Source organism: Papilio polytes, unplaced genomic scaffold (genome assembly GCF_000836215.1).
Source record: "Papilio polytes unplaced genomic scaffold, Ppol_1.0 DF821644.1, whole genome shotgun sequence".
NCBI classification, from domain to species: Eukaryota; Metazoa; Arthropoda; class Insecta; order Lepidoptera; family Papilionidae; genus Papilio; species Papilio polytes.
The window spans coordinates 354,608-372,569 of record NW_013527560.1 but is presented as its reverse complement, the minus strand read 5'-3'; the positions used below and the strand labels follow the sequence as shown (position 1 = coordinate 372,569).

At 35.1% G+C, this 17,962-nt stretch overlaps 3 protein-coding genes across 3 annotated transcripts; 2 read left to right on the top strand and 1 right to left on the bottom strand.

Moving 5' to 3' along the window:
• The first annotated feature begins 100 nt into the window (after window positions 1-100).
• Window positions 101-1,320, top strand: LOC106108337 (venom allergen 5-like). Its single transcript, XM_013289491.1, has one exon. It carries the CDS (start codon window positions 216-218, stop codon window positions 1,260-1,262), a length of 1,047 nt encoding a protein of 348 aa, XP_013144945.1. The 5' UTR covers window positions 101-215; the 3' UTR covers window positions 1,263-1,320.
• Window positions 1,321-1,869: 549 nt separating this feature from the next.
• On the top strand, window positions 1,870-6,008 carry LOC106108324. Its single transcript, XM_013289455.1, has 11 exons — window positions 1,870-2,076; window positions 2,182-2,381; window positions 2,544-2,648; window positions 2,726-2,896; window positions 3,053-3,301; window positions 3,556-3,701; window positions 3,915-4,061; window positions 4,215-4,366; window positions 4,616-4,714; window positions 5,128-5,295; window positions 5,631-6,008. Exons 1-11 carry the CDS (start codon window positions 1,977-1,979, stop codon window positions 5,756-5,758), a joined length of 1,665 nt encoding a protein of 554 aa, XP_013144909.1. The 5' UTR covers window positions 1,870-1,976; the 3' UTR covers window positions 5,759-6,008.
• A 94-nt stretch (window positions 6,009-6,102) lies between these two features.
• Window positions 6,103-17,125, bottom strand: LOC106108323 (proton-coupled amino acid transporter 2-like). Its single transcript, XM_013289454.1, has 9 exons — window positions 17,032-17,125; window positions 14,834-14,914; window positions 14,371-14,427; window positions 13,830-13,980; window positions 12,363-12,569; window positions 10,390-10,659; window positions 8,699-8,877; window positions 7,605-7,786; window positions 6,103-7,228 (listed from the first exon to the last, which is right to left on the bottom strand). Exons 2-9 carry the CDS (start codon window positions 14,902-14,904, stop codon window positions 6,954-6,956), a joined length of 1,392 nt encoding a protein of 463 aa, XP_013144908.1. The 5' UTR covers window positions 14,905-14,914; window positions 17,032-17,125; the 3' UTR covers window positions 6,103-6,953.
• Window positions 17,126-17,962: the final 837 nt, after the last annotated feature.

Here is a 17,962-nt window from a genome sequence, read left to right as displayed (position 1 = left end):
CATTGCTTTTCTGATGCATTAAAGAATCTTATCTTGTACATATATAGTTTTTAAAAGTTAAGCATAACACACATTTCTCCCTGTGACAATGAAATTAGAAAGAACGTAAATGACAAGAAAGTAACAGCAGATGTCAGTTGGCAGTGTAAAAAATTTTATAATGGTTTATTCAATTAATTTACCTTGATTTTAGTCTTTTAAAGAGCTTAATACAAATGTCTCTTATTTTCTTATTCTTGTTTATAATTTTATATGGAGTTGTATTTAGCGAAGAGAACAAAACGCAGAGCAAGGTGGACTATTGCTTACATCCAGACTGTCCTATAAAGGATCAGCATACATTATGCGCTGCTAACAATAAAGCTAGTCGCCGCTTATACGTCTCTGGAATGACAACTTGGATGAGATACCAAATATTGCTGCTACATAATAGACACAGGGACAACATCGCTATGGGCTTAGAAGCTGCTCAACCACCGGCTACAAATATGAGAAAATTATATTGGGATTATGAACTAGAAGAGATGGCTGAAGTTTGGGCCAGACAGTGTCAAAAACGGCACGATGAGTGTCGAAATACTATAAGGTTTAACGCGTTGCAGAACATGGACGTACGTCCCGTGGTGCCGAGAGTGACAGAAGCGCAGTTGCTTGCGGATGCAGTGGGAGCATGGTTCTCCGGTTCCAGATCCATGCAACCAGAGAATGTATGGTCATTCAAACTCAGTAATTGCAGCGCACCGGGCGGGTGTAATGCTCATTGGTACTCTGCAGCAGCGTGGGCTTCGACGTGGCGATTAGGATGCTCGCAAGCTCTTTGTACAGTTCGGAAACCATCGTGTGTTCTTTTTCGTAAGAGAAGACGTGTACGACTTTATGAATCTAATGATTTTCAAGCTACGACTACAACAACAACAACAGAAAACATTCTACGGAGAACAAGATATATGACATCTGGACAAGTTTCTCGATTTGAAGATTTTGCGACCACTGTTAAAAACAAGAATGTGGAGTCTCCTTTATATCGTGGTTCCATGGATAATGTTTCGAAAAAGAAAAAACGGAGAGATTTAAAAATCATTGCTTTCACATTTTGTAATTATGGTCCGGCAGGGAACATAGAAGGCTTTCCAATTTATGAAGCCGGAACAACTTGCGCCAATTGTCCCCAAGGCACCCATTGTCGGGATCGAACTCACAGAGCATTGTGTTCGGTTATTAACGATCCAGACGGGCGTACCAAAATGGTTGACACTAATTAGATATTACAGTCATTTCGTTTCTTCCTATTACTTTGTAATAAAATTTTATTATAATATATTTGCAGCGTTTTGATTGGTCAGGCGTCCCTGTTAGTTTTTATGACTTGGGATAGTAAAATAAATTCAGACCATTGGAGTTAACTTTGCAGGTCTAATTTAAGCGTGATTAATCGTATGGATTTTCTATGTAAAAAGTGTTTTGTAGTAGCATCCGCCCGCGACACTGTCCTTGTGGAATTAGAAAAAAACAAAGTCATGTGTTATAAATCTATGCCACATCGAGATTAAGTTTATCACTTCGAGATCATTTAAAATATTGGTAAGATGTCGAAGTTTCACTGTGACACTCTCCGAGATGGATGACAGAGTTATTTCGAGGACGAAAACCCGGTGCGCCGACCATACTGGAGTAGGATAACGGAGAGATGATGGTGACGACTCTCCGATTCAGAAGGTCTACCAAAATAGGAAGCTCTACCAAAGGTACCAAAATAGTCTCCAAATTAAGAATCGTTGAAAAAAAAGTTTTAGTCTTGCATTAATTTATTTATAAACTCTTTTTTGAATAGCCATAAAAAAGGTTAACAGACTTTTTGACGTAGTGAATTAGACGTCAATTGATTTTTGATTGATTTCATAATAAATTTTGTAAAAAGTAACATAGGAAAAGTAATCAAGTATTTTTGTCAGAAAGTTATTTAAACATAGCTAGAAATGTTGTCCGCAGCAAAAGTCCGCATTCATGGTATGCAGGACGAGAATTGGGTGATAAAGGACAAAATCAACCAGTACCGAGGACTCATCAAACTATATGGTGAGATATTGTACTACCTGATTATTCTGAAGTAGCTTTGCTCGCCTAATAGTCAGTACAACAATGTTGCAATACCTTGTGCTACGATACAATACTATGTTGCAGAACGTGACCGCAAAATTCATGAAGGGGACTTGGCAAAGCAGAAACGACGATATTTACGTGATATACGTCAACTACGGAAAGATATTACAACCAAAAGACAGGAGCTCGGTGTGGTGGTTTACGGTGACAAACAGTTCTTAAGGAATGCATTTCAAGAGCATAGACGTTTGCAATTGACTTACATGAATAGCCAAGCAGATGTAAGTTATAAATTATACTACGTTAAATGAGTACCATCGTAGACAAATTAAGATCTCTTTACCGTTAAATACATCCACATGAAAATGGAACTCCTTGCGAAAAAATTTTGTATTTATCTAGTTAATCTCTAACTAAAAATTTTAGATTTACTGCCTTTTCAGAAAGTTTTAGAGAGCATACATCAAGAGAATTTTAGCAAACGGAAGCAACTGGATCGCATTCGATACACAAAGAAGAAGAAAATGGAAAAGTTTCGTTGCATACAGGTTTTATGACTTAATTAAAGTAATATTTTATATACCAAACTTATCTGTTATTATACAATAAGTTTGTACTTTTTTAGCTAGCGTCAGCTGAGATTCGGGATCGGTTATTGTATGAGATGGGCGGAAAACTGCCTGCCGAGAAAAAGGAGCAAGCTGTCGCCAACTATGTCCAACGTGCGAATATCAAAAAGAACGCTGCTCTTGCTATTAAAGTCATGTATAAGAAGATTTTAGATATCCTTAAAAAGGTTCCGATGTTTTTTGGCATGGATATTTTTATATTGCTTTTAAATTACTCGAGAGAATGTAATAAATCATTGTGATATTTTCTTACCACTCAACATTCAGAATCTGTGGTGGTATTGTATTGTACCACTCAGTTGTTTTTTGATCTTTTTGTCTAGGATTCGTCATACTTCACGGTTGTACTTGAAGCGCTAAAAGTAGACTGCCGAGCTCAAGGTAAGTGCCTAATGGGTGCTACTGAGATGGGCCAACTCGCTATGGAGTATTTGGACGACAGAAAGTACGAGTTTAACAAGTTGGAAAAAGAGATAAAAGCAAACATGAAAGAGAGGGAGCGAACATTGAAGCTTGTGCGCCGAGAAGTCACTTACTTGACCGAGTCTTTTCCCAATCTCATCCGTAAAGAGGTATTATTCTTTCAATGACTTTAGGCCTTTAGGCCTACATGTTTTTTTCTAAAAGATGTTCATAAATATTGTATTTAACTACTGAATATACTAAGCCCATGTTGCGTAAGAAGTCATCAGCGCTGGCGGAAATCTAAGCCCTTGTGATTGATAAAATCTAGTCCTTCTTGTCAATTAATTGGAAAAATTCGTACTTGCATTTATACTCTAATTACATTATTATGATGATGATCTAAATTGAATTAATATTTTAGGAAGCAACAAATCTCGATGAACTCTACGAAGAACAGGATAATGTCAGTCTCCACTCTGTGCATTGGGAATTAGAGGAAGTAATGGGCATTTGTAAGAGCCTTCAGCGCGGAACATTAGTGACGGCGTTTGATCAAATACTTCTTAGGTAAATATGCATCGTTTATTAATTTATTATAACATAAAGTAGTGAAGAATTTTCATAACCTTATTGTGCCTTTTCTTATACTGGATTTACAACGTTTCATTTTCAAACTCCTCTTAATCAACCACTATACCAACAGTTAAGAGATATCAATAAAATGCTAGTGCTATATGCAAGCCTATCGAGAAATCTTTTAAGTAATTATTCTGTTTTAAGGTTAAAAGAACAAAAATACCAATCGGAACGTTTGATGACGCAGTTGACACAAAATAGTATGAAGAGGGACGCGTTGATTGAAGACCGCAAGCACGCTATACTGATGCTCGATTCATTGAAGAATGTGGGACAGGAAACAACTGCTCAGTGAGTACACAACATCGGAAGTAATGTAATGACAATAGTGAATGTTAATCCAAGATACAAAGTTTATTTAAAGAAATCAATTACTTCTAATCCTTCATTACATTTCAATATTTATACTAATTATTACATTAACGGCATAAAATTACATTTTAGGTATCTTCTAGAGAAAGATCAATTAAAATCGTCATTAGAAGCAGAGATTCGCGAAGAGAATAACCTAAAGAAGTCTTTAGATGAAAAAGGACGACTTATTATTGAAATGAAAACATCATTACAACAAATAAATCAGTTGCTATCAAGTGTTGGTGTGTGTCTATTTCACTTCATTAACAAATTTCTATAGCTTTATGTCGAACAAAATGAGTATTTGGCGATGGTTTACTTTTTTCTTGAAGGTTCCCTATGTTAATTAAATTAAAGTGATACAGATTTTCTTGCACTAAGAGCGCTTTCACTAGCATTCTGCTGTTGTGGTTTTTATATATTTCTAGTTTAAACACTAACTAAATACATATATGCTTAATGTCAAATTTCTGATGTTTTAATTGATGCAGGTGCTGCGAATGTTGCTAGATCACCGCCCACTGTTCCCACAGCTATACAATATGCGATGGATGAATCGATTCAACCCGTTCCAGAAGTGGAAGCTGATTGTAAGTACTGGAGATAAATTTACTTGTTTTTATGTAATTAAGTGGCAAATGAGCAAGTGGCCAACTGAATTTAACGAAATAGCGAAGAAATCATTTCCCAAAGACATCTTCAATTTTAACGTTAACTACCTATGGAGGAAGATATGCACAGAGAGAGGAGCTTTCTTCTTCCTATTTGTCCCCTCTTCCATCAATTCAGCTTCTCCTTCCCTAACTTTCCTTATAAGAAAAGTAATATTTACTTTTACCAACTTTACGTATCTATTAACTACGAGTTATGATGATTATGTTTACAGTTTATCCATCTGATAGTACCTGTACTTACTTTTAAGTTTTCTTTGCCATTTGTATTTATTGCTTTGTACCAATCAAACTTGCTATATTTTGTTTACTGAATCTTGTATCTTTTACAGTCGACAAATTGATATTGAATGCACGCCAGAAGCTAAACGTTTTGATTCAGGCGATATCTAAAATGGAGGTAACTAGTGAAATTCGTGCGAATGCCAACCAGTTCTATCACAATATACTCGCGAGGTCTATGCGCGACAGTTACAAGGATGAAGTTGTTGCAGAAGGAGGTAAGTTGACTAAATATGTTTTATACCAAAGAGCTGAGAACCTAATTTCACTTGCCTTCGGTAGCTATGTAGGGCTGCTTGACGTTGGGCATTTAATCTTCAGACATATTTTGGTTATGAAAAGTATTATTAAAAATTGTGGTTTCCAAGATTCTTCTTCAACTGCTATCTTATACCGTATGTCGGCAATCATTATGTCTATTTGTGATTTAACATTATTTTAGGGAATAGTGTTGGTGTCAGTTTGTAGCGTGAATTTAGATTTTTAAAGATTAGCATTATTATAAATATATTTACCGTTACTTGATTGGTTATCTCAACATTTTTATTGCCAGGTCTGATCGAGTTTGAAATTGAGGATCCAAACGTCCCCAATCATGCTATGGTCAAGTTACGCAGCAAACAGTTGGTTGAATCGCAAGTCAGTGAATTCGATGTACCGGATCAGCCTACGAAGAAATAGGACTATCAAATGAGTGATGCTTATTTTACACGCGGGCAGAACTTTATTTGTCACGGGATTTAAATTTTCTAGCGTCTTGTTTTGTTCTTTATAGTTGTATTAAGGTTGGTTTCATATAAACATTATCGTATCTATTTTTTAGGTCTTATATGTAAGTTGTTGGCTGTTTTGACTTTTCTAAAATTTAATTTTAATGTCGATGTTAGGATTTTTCTAGTAAATTTCGTAATAAACGTTTGGCTATTTTAAATATATTTTTTCATTTAAAATTACTTGTAGGGAATGTAATATTTAGTAGAAACAAAAATACATTTTAATTTTTTTATTACAAAATATTTTCACGATTCCAAATAATCATTTACTTACACGCAAATTAAGATTCAGTATCGTTTTCATACACCAAATAATTATATATTCTACTTTCTACATTCCAAAAAAGATAGCGAAATTAGCAATGCTAATAAAAATGAACCTTAACCCCATAAGCTTTAACTACAAAATACATTTTAAGCTTAAACAATTAAAAGAAAATACCAATTGTATTGCATGATATTAAAACAAATCAAAAACAATACTCGTTTTAAATAAAACGCACGCCAAATGAACATTTCAGATTTTCTTCTACATTACCCAACTTGTTCACTGTCTTTTTTAACCGCAGACTTTAAATTTATTTCAAATATATCAAAATCAATATGTTAAAAGAAAAACAATACAAATACAGCTTAATTATCTTAATTGACAAGGATATATTTATTATGCATTTACACATGAATGTACTCTGTTTGCAAAAGTTTATATATAATATCTGTTTCATAGTACAAAGTTAACAGATTGCTTGTTTTCACAAGACTTTAAAAATATGATCAAAATATAATTCGGTTCCAAAACAAATAATATTATATATCCTTGCTAATATAGCTTAGCTTTTGTGCACTTAGCCTTCTATTTGCTCGAATTTAATAATTCATAAATAGCTTAGCAAAATATACCGTTGTTTTTAAATGACAAAATATGAAAAGAGTTTAAACAACCATCAAACTCATTCATTCCATAAGAAACATTGATAAATCCTCTCATACTTTAGAATCCCATGCACACGATTAATGAAGGCACTTGAAGCTTTACTGAAAATAGAATAGGTCGATTCTTTGGGCTATATTCGATGATGAGACGAAAGTGCGAGCATGGTTGTTTACTCATGTTGATGTTCTGCTCCATGAGCTAATACAGCTTGAGGTTGGAACGAACGTACAATACTGATGAGCGCAGTATAGGTTCCAGCGAGCAGTCCAACGATCCCGATAATGAAGAGAATTACGTCTTTTAAAAGGAGTAGCTTCGGCTTTTTTGGATACTGCAGGAAAGATTCCATGATGGCCGGGAAGCAGATTCCGAGAGCTGAGAGGCAGAGCGCACCGAACAGTGAGATGAATAGCCCCAGACGTGGAACCGTTACCGCCAATAGAACTGGAAGTAGATGGAAAACACGTTAAATCAACATTTGTGTGGTTAATCAGACCAGATAAAATGTTATGGTTTTTTTTTTATAAAATAATTATATAAATAAAAATACTGAAGATTCAATTTGTAGGAGCGAATATGCAAGGCGCTCGTAGTGACGAGTATAGTGATACTATCGTAATCCACATCTCTAAGAACCGCACAGAGTGGAGAAAGCCTTATGGGACATGGACAAAAAGAATCGTTTTGACGTTCAGGAATTAGCAAGCGATGCAAATATAGCAAGAGAGAGTCAGTTTAATCTTAAGATTCGTTTTTAAAATCTATGGTAACTTCCAAATTTTATTTAGGTAGAGGTTAACTTATATTCTGTTAAACTTACAAGTCAAAAGACAAAGTGATATTCTGAGACCGTATTTCCAAACCAGCAATCGGTTCGAGCCTGAAGCCTCGAGCCACGGGAGAAGGTATCCTTTCCACAGCACCTCCACCGGCACGTAGCAATGTAGGCCGTAGCTAATAAAGATGGCGATTGCAAACATCACTATCACTGTCGTTGCCAACCTGAAAATACAACATTTGTTATTTTAGACTCTAACATGGTTGAAACGATGTAACACATTGATCTTATTGAAACAGAATATAAGTGGAATGGAAGGAATACATTTATTTTTAGACGGTTATGGTATATACGTCTAAAATCTAACAGATTATTAAAATAAAAATGAAATCCCATAGTATTGAGGATTGTAAAGCTTAAGTAATGAGCAAGGTTCGAGGTAATCAATCTCATCGTTGGCTCCAGAGCTCGTATCCAGACGTGGCGCCACAACGGACTTCGCCCTTAGCTATTACATTACAAACGTAATCATACGGAATGTGGCACACCGAGTTGGAATTGTTACCGATCTATTGTTACGTCATTCTCAATTGATTGTGGATTCATTTTCATTATCATACTGATTTGTTGACGTACGTAGTACGTAGTACGAGCTGAACATACAAAAGAAAACATATGAAGCTACTAATTAAAATATATCTAAAAATATAATAAAATAGGAGTGTCTGTAACATCAAAAGAAAAAATTCAAATTGCTAGAAGATGATGTATTTCCGTTGCCGATAAAGAAAATCGCATTTGTCTGTATGTATGTCTGACTGTCCGCTAGTCGCGTTTGTTCCGGGTAATCTCCGAAACGACTGGGCCGATTTCGACAGGACTTTCATTAAAGGGTAGATGACATAGGCGGGCATATTATATGCTACTTTTTAGCTTAATATTGCGTGGATGAAGTCGCAGGTAACAGCTAGTATGAAATACAATGGTAAGCCTGTCCTTATTTAAGAAAACACCAAAACAGAATAGTGTAATCTTCGTATTACATTATCTGTATCTTCAAATAGGGTGCCAGTCCAACCCTAAAAACTACAGCATATATTATTTGGTAATCTAGAAGCAGTTTATAAAATACTAACGGGTCGCCCTTCGGTAAGTCCAGAGTGATAGAGTCGCTACAATTGGAGACGCAGAATATGTAGCCCAAAGCACCGACTGCGACGTAAAGCAAGACGATAAACGTCATGCCGGTGTTCAGTACTCCGCAGGGGTGACCGAACGCCTTAGGAGTTTTCATATTGTTTTCTAACGCGATCACCTATAAAAAGATTAAATTTTAAAACGACTTAATGTTATATTGAAAACATCAAAAATACTATTTAACAAATAAAATGAGGGCTTGCCAGCAAATTTAATATATGTAAAACATACAAAAATGTATATTCAAGAAAGCACAGAAATAATAGACACGCAGGTAGGTGTTAAGGTAGCTAACACTTAACTTAAGATATAGAAATCATGATACAGTAAAAATTGATTTAGTAACAGTTAATGAACATAAATCAAGAGTAGTTGCAACGCCGATTTTAACTAATGTTTATTTTTAACTCCTAGTGGCCTATTTAAAATAGAAACTTAAACGAATTCATAAATCTTCTACGTCGTTTTTCACTGAGTTAAAGTTACACATACCGCGGCATTAACACCATCAACTTCTGTACCTGCGAGTAAAATCGTGATTCCGTCTCTTCGACCCTTTGAATAGGAATTCGCCTATCGTCGTAGACCCAGAGAAATTTATATATTCTGCATGTATTGCTTTAATAATTACAGATTGATGTTATAACACCAAGAAAGTATTCATAGTTTCTCCGAACCCCGAAATGATTTGCATGTATTCAGTCCAGCTAAAAAAGTAACTTGGACGCCATTTTAAAATATCTTACATTAAATCAATTAAAGGGCTTGGCTTGTGGAGTACGTATATTTTGACCATAGCCAACCTGATTGGAAAATAGCCGAGGTTAATGAAACTCAGAAATAGCTTTCTTAGTTGCTTGCGCAACAGGATTGACATTGGCACCTAAAACTCTGGGTTCCCGACGTGGTATTCTCCTCTGTAATTGATGTGAGTTCTCGACTTTCTACTCTTTTAACTGGTGTGTCTCTATTATCCGTGTAAGGTATCCTTGCTATACACAAAGGGCAAATCCAGGCTCGAGGAGGCGTTGTCAACTTTGGAAGACCTACACAATCCTTGTGGTAGGTCTGAGAGCATTTAGTACAATTAATAACTTCGAGTCCAACAGTTACTAATACTTTTCCGCAACCACCACATTTCGCCATTATTTGCAGTGATTGTTATTGACTGTTCTACGACCATATCGTACTCAAAATACTAAATTAGTGCTCAAAAATTTGTCTGTGTCTGTGGTCAAAAACGCAATTATATTTCGTTCGTTTCATGGACGCTTTGTTCTATAAACTAATACACAGCACTTGCAACAATTCCTCAAACTTCGGCAAGTTATGTTATTTAAGCACAGTATCAGTTTACGTTAAGACAGTGCGAATGCGCGCTCGGATATGCGCTTTTATCATACCGCATATGTGAAATGCAAAATGCCTCCAATGTATAAATTACATACGCAGCAAGAAACATAACGCTTAGGTACAGTGAATACATTATACCGATTCTCCACTACTCATGAAAATTCGCATATCAATGGTGTCACAATACGCATAAATATAATTTATACTTTCGCAATCGTGTTGTGCATTCGCTTTATTATACTTCGCAGACATATGAAAAATTTTTAGTAGTACTCACCACTCCAACAGCTGTTAGCGCAAACAAAATGGTCCCGAAGAATAAGGGAAAGGTTTCCGCGGAACCCCAAAGGTCCAATGGCTCAGTTGACTTTTCGCCAGAGAGAAGGAAGTAGACCACGATACCGAGACCCACTAAAGTCATCACGTTTGCAACTGCGGAAAATGGCGCCAATAATTTGAGACTAGGTATCAAATTGAAAGCAATCAGAGGGACCAGAATGATTAACATGTGAATTTCGACTGCCATCTCGTAGTAATGGTCGACCACCTGAAATATTAGAGAATATACAGTTAAAATAACCACGTAATGAAACAATTAACGAATGAGAGAAATGTTGTTCTTTAGAAGTCTTTTTTGGGGTTGGTAATTTTAGTGAGTAACGACAAAAGTTTTATCACAATATCTGATCTTTTGAACTGTTTCAGCGTCATTTTTCAGGACAGGCTTTGTTGTATTCAGGGCGTTTTTTCACGAGCCTCATCGAATATTTATGCTTTGACCTCGTTACTCATGTTTATTTCATGATCCATCTTGGAATATAAATTGACAATAACAATTGAAAAGCATGTACGTTACAAGATCACATATGTACCATAAGATACTGCGCACAGTCCTTGCAGTACATACTCACCGTGCGTTTCGTACATAAAGTTTTTGTTATGATAATTTGTGTTTGGCTTTCAAATCCGCGTATTCAAATCAACTTAACGTTCAATTGTACGAGTATTAAACATTAGCCCGCGACTTAGTCCGCGTGGAATAAAAATTCCAGACTAACCTCTATGCCAAATTTCATCAAGATCCGTTTAGCGGTTTAGGCTACAAACTCTAGCAAATATTCATACATCAAAACTTTCGCAGTTATAATATTAGTAAGACAAGCTTACGCCAGCGACCCCGTCGGCGTGGAATTATAAAAAAAAAAAACAAAAGTGAGTATTCTATGTGTTCTTCCAGATTATCCTCTACGTCTATGCCGAATTTCATCGAGATCCGGTCAGCCGTTTATGTTACAAACTCTAACAAACATCCATCCATCCACCTAAACTTTCGCATTTATAATATTAGCTTTTGGTAATTAGAGTGAGTGTATTTAAATTGTTTTCTAACCGAAAAAAATCTACAAAAATGTGTCTTTTCCGTGTCTGAAATACTCGGCACATATTACGTAATCGCCGCGTCGTGTGATGTTTCCGCGTGTATTTGTGAGAAGGACGCGCTGTCAGTTGATGAATATTGACATATGATGCTAGGACGACCGCTGACCCTGCTGTGTGTGCTTGCCCACTTAACCAATTGCACGGCTCGCTACTAGCTGTATTGTAACGTATCCGCCGAGCCTCCAAATGACACACAACGGAAGTTCACCTTGTGATTCAGAAACGCTCAATTGATTTGCCGAAAATAGGTCAGATCCGAGGAGCTTTTGTTTTACGAGTATAAAAAGTAAAAATTTTCAATGATAAATTTTAGCTGCCAAATTCTGAAACATTACATCAACACTAAGGTGACTTCGTGTAAGGCGACATTTGGGCTTTATTTAAATTTACACTTTTCATCATCTGTCCTCTTATCTACTTCTCTACAGGTCGGCGCAACAGGTTTTTGTCCTCCACATAACTCATCATACGTCAATTCAGTCATCACTTCTTGATCATGTCACCTTTCACGCAATCCATCCCTTTCTTTCTAGGTCTACCTCTACCGGTGAACTTCCACACTCATAACTAACGTTCTCCTTGTTACATGCGATTCATCCCTCCTCATAACATGCTCATACCATGCTATCTATATTTAAAACTCCATACTAATATTACAAACATAAAAGATTTTATGTTTGTATATATTGGAATAACTCAGTGTTTGTGAAATTTAGCTTTTTCAACTGTCAAAAGAAGCCGCATGTTGAGCTCTTGTTAAAATCTTAGATTACAATTTCCTGCTGATTAAAAATAAACAGAGTTAATTACCTTCTTGATGTTGTCAGCGATAAACACGATGTATACGCAGCAGATTCCCAACTGGTAGACGACGAGGAATACGTCAACAGTGATAGCGCAGGGTTTAGCGAAGCCGCGGAATGCCGGCGGGCCGTTGCTGAAAGCCGTAGCAGCTGCTGCAGGGTACGACAGCAAAGGCACTCGGAGTTTCTTACAAGCTGCGTATTGCGAACGTACCTGGCATGAACACATTAAAGACAATATATTGGTGTATTTTTTTGATATAAAGCGGCACATACTGTAGAAGGAACCCCATCGACAAATGAACGCGTTGATTCAATTTTAAATATTACAGAGACGGACAAAGAAATAAGTTCCGGGAAAAATCTTCATAGCCTAATTCACTCTGTTAGGGTAAACTATACATTTAAGAAAATTGTGTGTCTGTTTCTAATGTCAAAAGATAAAATCTAGATTTCGAGAAGATGATGTATTTGCGTAACAAAAATCGCTTTTTTTTGTCTGTCTGACCGCAAGCCGCGTTTTAACCTAATAATCTCAGGAACGAAACTTCAGCAACCTAGCATTCGAAAAATAATATTCATTTGTTTTCTAGCAACTAATTCTAAGATTTATCGTAAGTCCGTTCTAATAGGGCTAATTATGATTGGTGACAAAGATGAATAATTTATACAATGTTTTAGTTACAATTACTCGTTACTATCTAAATTACCCAAAGTGATTAATTTCATAACTTTTTTTAGTAGATTTTTGTTAATTTATTAATATTTTCTTTAACCATTCCAACTAAGCTCTAGGCTTGTGCTAGGATATAGTTCACGACAATAGTCGAATGGCGGGATTCGAGCCCTCGACCGCAAGATCGGTAGTCCGTACCCCAAACCATTAGGCTATTAGTGCTTGAATTAATCGTTAATCATTCTCAATATTTCATTTAACTGGTAAGTCATTCAATAAATAAAATGTCTTGTATTGACTTAGTTTAACATAAAAAGAGCGATAGTTACAATGTAGTACAATAAGTTTTATGTTTAGTTACTTTGTATGCAAAGGAATATATTCCTACTTATAATAAGTCTTACAATTTTACGACAAACATTTATCAGTAAATTATTTTTACAAAGCATAATACATAATGTTCTTTATCTTTATTAATTGTATCCAAAGAGTGGCAATTTAATACTCTAGTTTAATTTAAAAGATCTACCGTATCTTTGAATTAAAAAAGTAATTAAAACATTTTTTCATAAATGACTTCCATTCCTTCAGCTTTGTATTTTATTTTTTAAATAGTTCATCGCTCAAGAGAAATGATAGTATAAAAATGGAGCAGAACAAGTCCTCCTCATAGGTCATATATTTCAAACTACTATCCAGTGAACTAGAAACGTCATTCTACGTAGTGGTAACAATGCACTATGAAAACACTATGTTCTAATTTTCATTTAAAGATGAAACATGAAATGAAATACTTACCAAGACATGGAGACAATGCGTGACCAGGATGCCAGCGAGCACGGTGGCCACGATGCCGGTGACGAGGCCAGACCGGGCGAACGCCTGTGGCATCGCAAGGATCCCAGTGCCAAGGCTGCATTTCAGCAGATGCACTAGGGTCTCCAAGTTGCTGTAATTTCGTAATAACGTTACACAAATCTGAACTCACAATTCAGTTCACTTCGATTCTAAATGAATTTTTAAGTATCCAATTAAGTATAAATAACTAGTTTTCCCTCGCAACTCCGTCCGTGTGAAAACAAAAGTGAGTTGTATCTTTTCTTCTTCCAGACTATCCTCTACATCTACACCAAATTTTATTGAAATCCGTTCATCCGTTTAGGCTACAAACTCTAACAAACATCCATTCATCTATATTTTCGCATTTATAATAATAGTATGATGAAGTATGATTAAGAACGTAATTATTTCGTAAGCATTGACAATTACGGTAATATGTCTGTTTTTAGTAGAAATTTCGTATTATCGTTGCTTAGAGACAATCTAAAAATGTACTTACTTTGTTGGTTTCTCTAATTGCCGATGAAGATGTGGGTCGTAATCAGCATTATCATCTCTAAAAATAACACAATCACATTACAACGTTTTATACATATAAAGATGAAAAGGAACCATCGATTCAGTAGAGTGCTAGCAAATATTTAGCATTGTGTGCTCCGATAGCAAATATTCACTTTCATTCGGTCGTATATTTCACTATGTATGCAACGAAAACAATTTTTATTACAAAAATACCAATCAGGATAAAAGCTATAAATAAAATTTGTCCAATTTTGAAAGTTTGTATTTGAAATATAAAATAAAAAGTTGTATTCGTTTAGAATTTTGAAAATACATTTTTAAATAATCGGAAATAAAATTCTATTTAATAGTTCCTTGAACATTACTCTCCAACTATCATAAACATAAAGATCTTTTCTTTTTAATTTACTATACTTGTTGTTTTTTCATTCTTTACTTACCTATCGGGGCTGGTTGGAGCTGTGTTGTTAGACATTGGCTCTAGTCGTATCGTTTCCATTTTATCTTCCATCTTTGCGAACCTGTGACCAAAATAAGATCTGCACTAGCTTTCGCCTGCGATTTCGTCTGCTTGGAATTAAAAAAAACTAAAGTGCCTATGTGTTCTTCCAGACTATGATCTATATCTATGCCAAATTTCATTCATAACCGTTCAGCCGTTTAGGCTACAAACTCTAACAAACATCTATGTATCCATCTAAACTTTCGAAAAATTAGCCTAAACGGACCTGGATGAAATTAGGCATAGATATAGAACACAGTCTGAAAGAACCCATAGGCTAATTACTTATGTATTTTTTTATTCCACGCGGACAGAGTCGCGGGCAAAAGCTAGTATGCTAAATAATTTGAATAAACAGGAAACAATGCAAAGTGTTCTTTAAACGAAATAAGCTAAAAGGCACGTAGCTACAAACCCCAAACTGCTACTAGAGCGAGGGTGAAATGATCAAAGCTACTTTGGATGGAGTAATTACTCTTTGTACCAATACTACAATTCCCAGTCAGGTTTCTACCTGTTTATACGCGTTTCTACGCGAAGGTCTCTATTGTAATTCCTTTAAGTAGTCAAATAACTCTAAAATTATCATTATGAGTTTTGACTTTCGTATTGTTGTCCCTGTTTATTCTTTGACAATGTAAAGGGATGACAATAAAGGTATCACTGTTGATACCCACAGTTATGTTATCACTGTTCACACAATTAATAATTTAAAACGATTTGTTTCAATCGATTTATAATTCACTTATTCATAAAATGCTCTTTAGAACAAACACAATTACAATATCCGTATATATTTTTTTTAACTTAGTACTCTATGCGAATGCTGAATGTATAAGTGATTTCCCCTTCAGTAAAAAACAAATACTAATTTAAAATAAAGGATGTGAGCATGATCGTCCGTGATCCGGCGACTGGTTACGTAGGAGTCTAGTTAAATCGATAGGGACTGCGGATCAAACTTCACGAAATGAGGGGGAATAATGCTTTGTTCAAAGTTACGTATGATAAGGTAAGGGCGACTTCTATGATATGACAACCTTGTTATTATTTTTTTCATAACTTTGGTGTATTTAGAAGAAATGTAAGCTTGAAGTAAATGTTGAGAACATGAAGCTGAAATCGTACAAAAATAAGATATTATAATCGAAACCAGATTGAAACCGTAGAGGTAAATTTTTTACTACTATATTTAAACGTTTAATTTATTATTTTATCTATATTATGATATTTCCGTTTACTACATTTTAGATGTAATAAGGTGAAAACTTTGTGCTTGTTTATAAAAATTATTAAAACCCAATCTGAAAACTAATCTAATTGGAAATGCTAAGAAAAATATTCACATTACATTTCTGAAAAAAAATAGGCATGTTGAAATATTCTTGAAAAGATGTTGTAGTGGAAACGGACGTTAAAAATGATATAACAATAATGGGTTTGTGAGATTTGAGTAGTAAATTCTATTGTTACACGTGTGTCGTAGCCGTCAGTTACCACGCCTACGGAACACACACGATTCGCGAAGTCGGCAGTTATGTAAATAATGCTATTTAAAAACCACGGTACAATTACTAGCGACAGGGCCACAGTTCGGGCGGGTATGGCGCCAACCGCCCTACTTTTTTGCGAAAATATTATTAACCAAAAGAAATGCTATGTTTTTTGTGTCAGTAATTTTTGTCAGTCCGTACGTTTTAATTTTACATCTAAAATAATTCATCGGAATATTAAGATGTTATTGTTTTGTAAATTCAAATTCATAATAGTATAAGTAAAATTAATTTCACATTTTTTATTCCGTAGGTCATATACAAAAACATAATTTGTATATACTATTAAGTCAGACATATAAGCACATTTTGAATACATAATTATGTTTTGTATTCTTCAATATAATTTGTTTTTCGGTTTAGTAACTTTTATCTTCAAGCAAAAGCATAAAAGCTTTCACAAAAGCTCCTATTGATTTTAAAAAATTAAATACAGTAACAAAATAATCTTATTTTTCAAGCATATTTAAGGGACACAAAGTTTAAATTTATTTTTTATAAGCTTCGTTTTCATTTATTGCTTTGGTTTGGAGTAAGCTACTTTTATTTTTTAATCTCTCAAAGATATTTATGGTTTACATACTTGTAGTTTTTCAAGGTAGTGTAACGTTCTTCTTTCCGATGTTGATATTTGTTCTGGGAATCCAATAGAGGCGCGCGCCGACGCGTTCACTGGAGCACTGTGGCAACTCCAGCGAGCGTCCCGACTGTACCCGACCATCTCCCCTCGACCCCGCCCGCCTCACCTCATTCCCCGCGCCCATCTTACCGTGTCCCGTGTCGTCGATCATCTCATTCATATTCGGGATGGCCATTACGCTTACAAAATTCGGATACTACTCGAAATTAATCAGTCAATAAGGCGAGGAACCAATGTTGTGTCAAAAAGTTCAGGGACAAATGCATGTTCCTTTATTTAAAGATATGTTACCAAGTTCTTTAATACATTATTATTAACTTTCGATGGTTCAAAACTAAAGAAAGGTACTCACTAGTACACTACACTTAGCAGGTTTACTCACTAGTACACTACACTTAGCAGTACATAAAGTGCGTAGTAAAGTTATTTTTTATTTGAATGCAATGTAAAGAAAAAAGGAGACACGAGCATAGAAGTAGGTACCGACTTAAATATTACCTTTATTATTCGTGTTTTCGTATATATGATACTTGTAAATGTTAAGACTTGATAGGAACAAACCAATTACTTATGAAAGTGTCATCAAAAATTTAGTTCAGAAATCACTAGTTGATGCAATATACAAAAATATTCAAATGAATCAGTTCTTGTAACATGTTTGTCTTTAAAGAACAATTTTTGCGATATTTATCCCGTCCCAGTCATCATAGTGTGGTTACCCTTTTAATTTGTTGTTTTACATGTTGGTGTCGACTCGTAACTGTAGCCTTAACAACCACTCGTCTAATCAATTGTCGTACAATTGATATGAAGTCAACATGACCTTATGCAATTAAACAAACAAGATGCAAAAAAAAAAAGAAAACGTTTTTCT

Bases quoted from the DNA above. Each gene is read 5' to 3' on its own strand.
- LOC106108337 (XM_013289491.1), top strand. From the start codon at position 216: ATGTCTCTTATTTTCTTATTCTTGTTTATAATTTTATATGGAGTTGTA.
- LOC106108324 (XM_013289455.1), top strand. From the start codon at position 1,977: ATGTTGTCCGCAGCAAAAGTCCGCATTCATGGTATGCAGGACGAGAAT. The intron at 2,077-2,181 runs GTGAGATATTGT...ACTATGTTGCAG, and splicing joins AGGACTCATCAAACTATATG to AACGTGACCGCAAAATTCAT. The intron at 4,715-5,127 runs GTAAGTACTGGA...TATCTTTTACAG, and splicing joins TCCAGAAGTGGAAGCTGATT to TCGACAAATTGATATTGAAT.
- LOC106108323 (XM_013289454.1), bottom strand. From the start codon at position 14,904: ATGGAAGATAAAATGGAAACGATACGACTAGAGCCAATGTCTAACAAC. The intron at 12,570-13,829 runs GTAAGTATTTCA...TGTTCATGCCAG, and splicing joins CGCATTGTCTCCATGTCTTG to GTACGTTCGCAATACGCAGC. The intron at 7,787-8,698 runs GTTAGTATTTTA...TTGTATTTTCAG, and splicing joins GACTTACCGAAGGGCGACCC to GTTGGCAACGACAGTGATAG.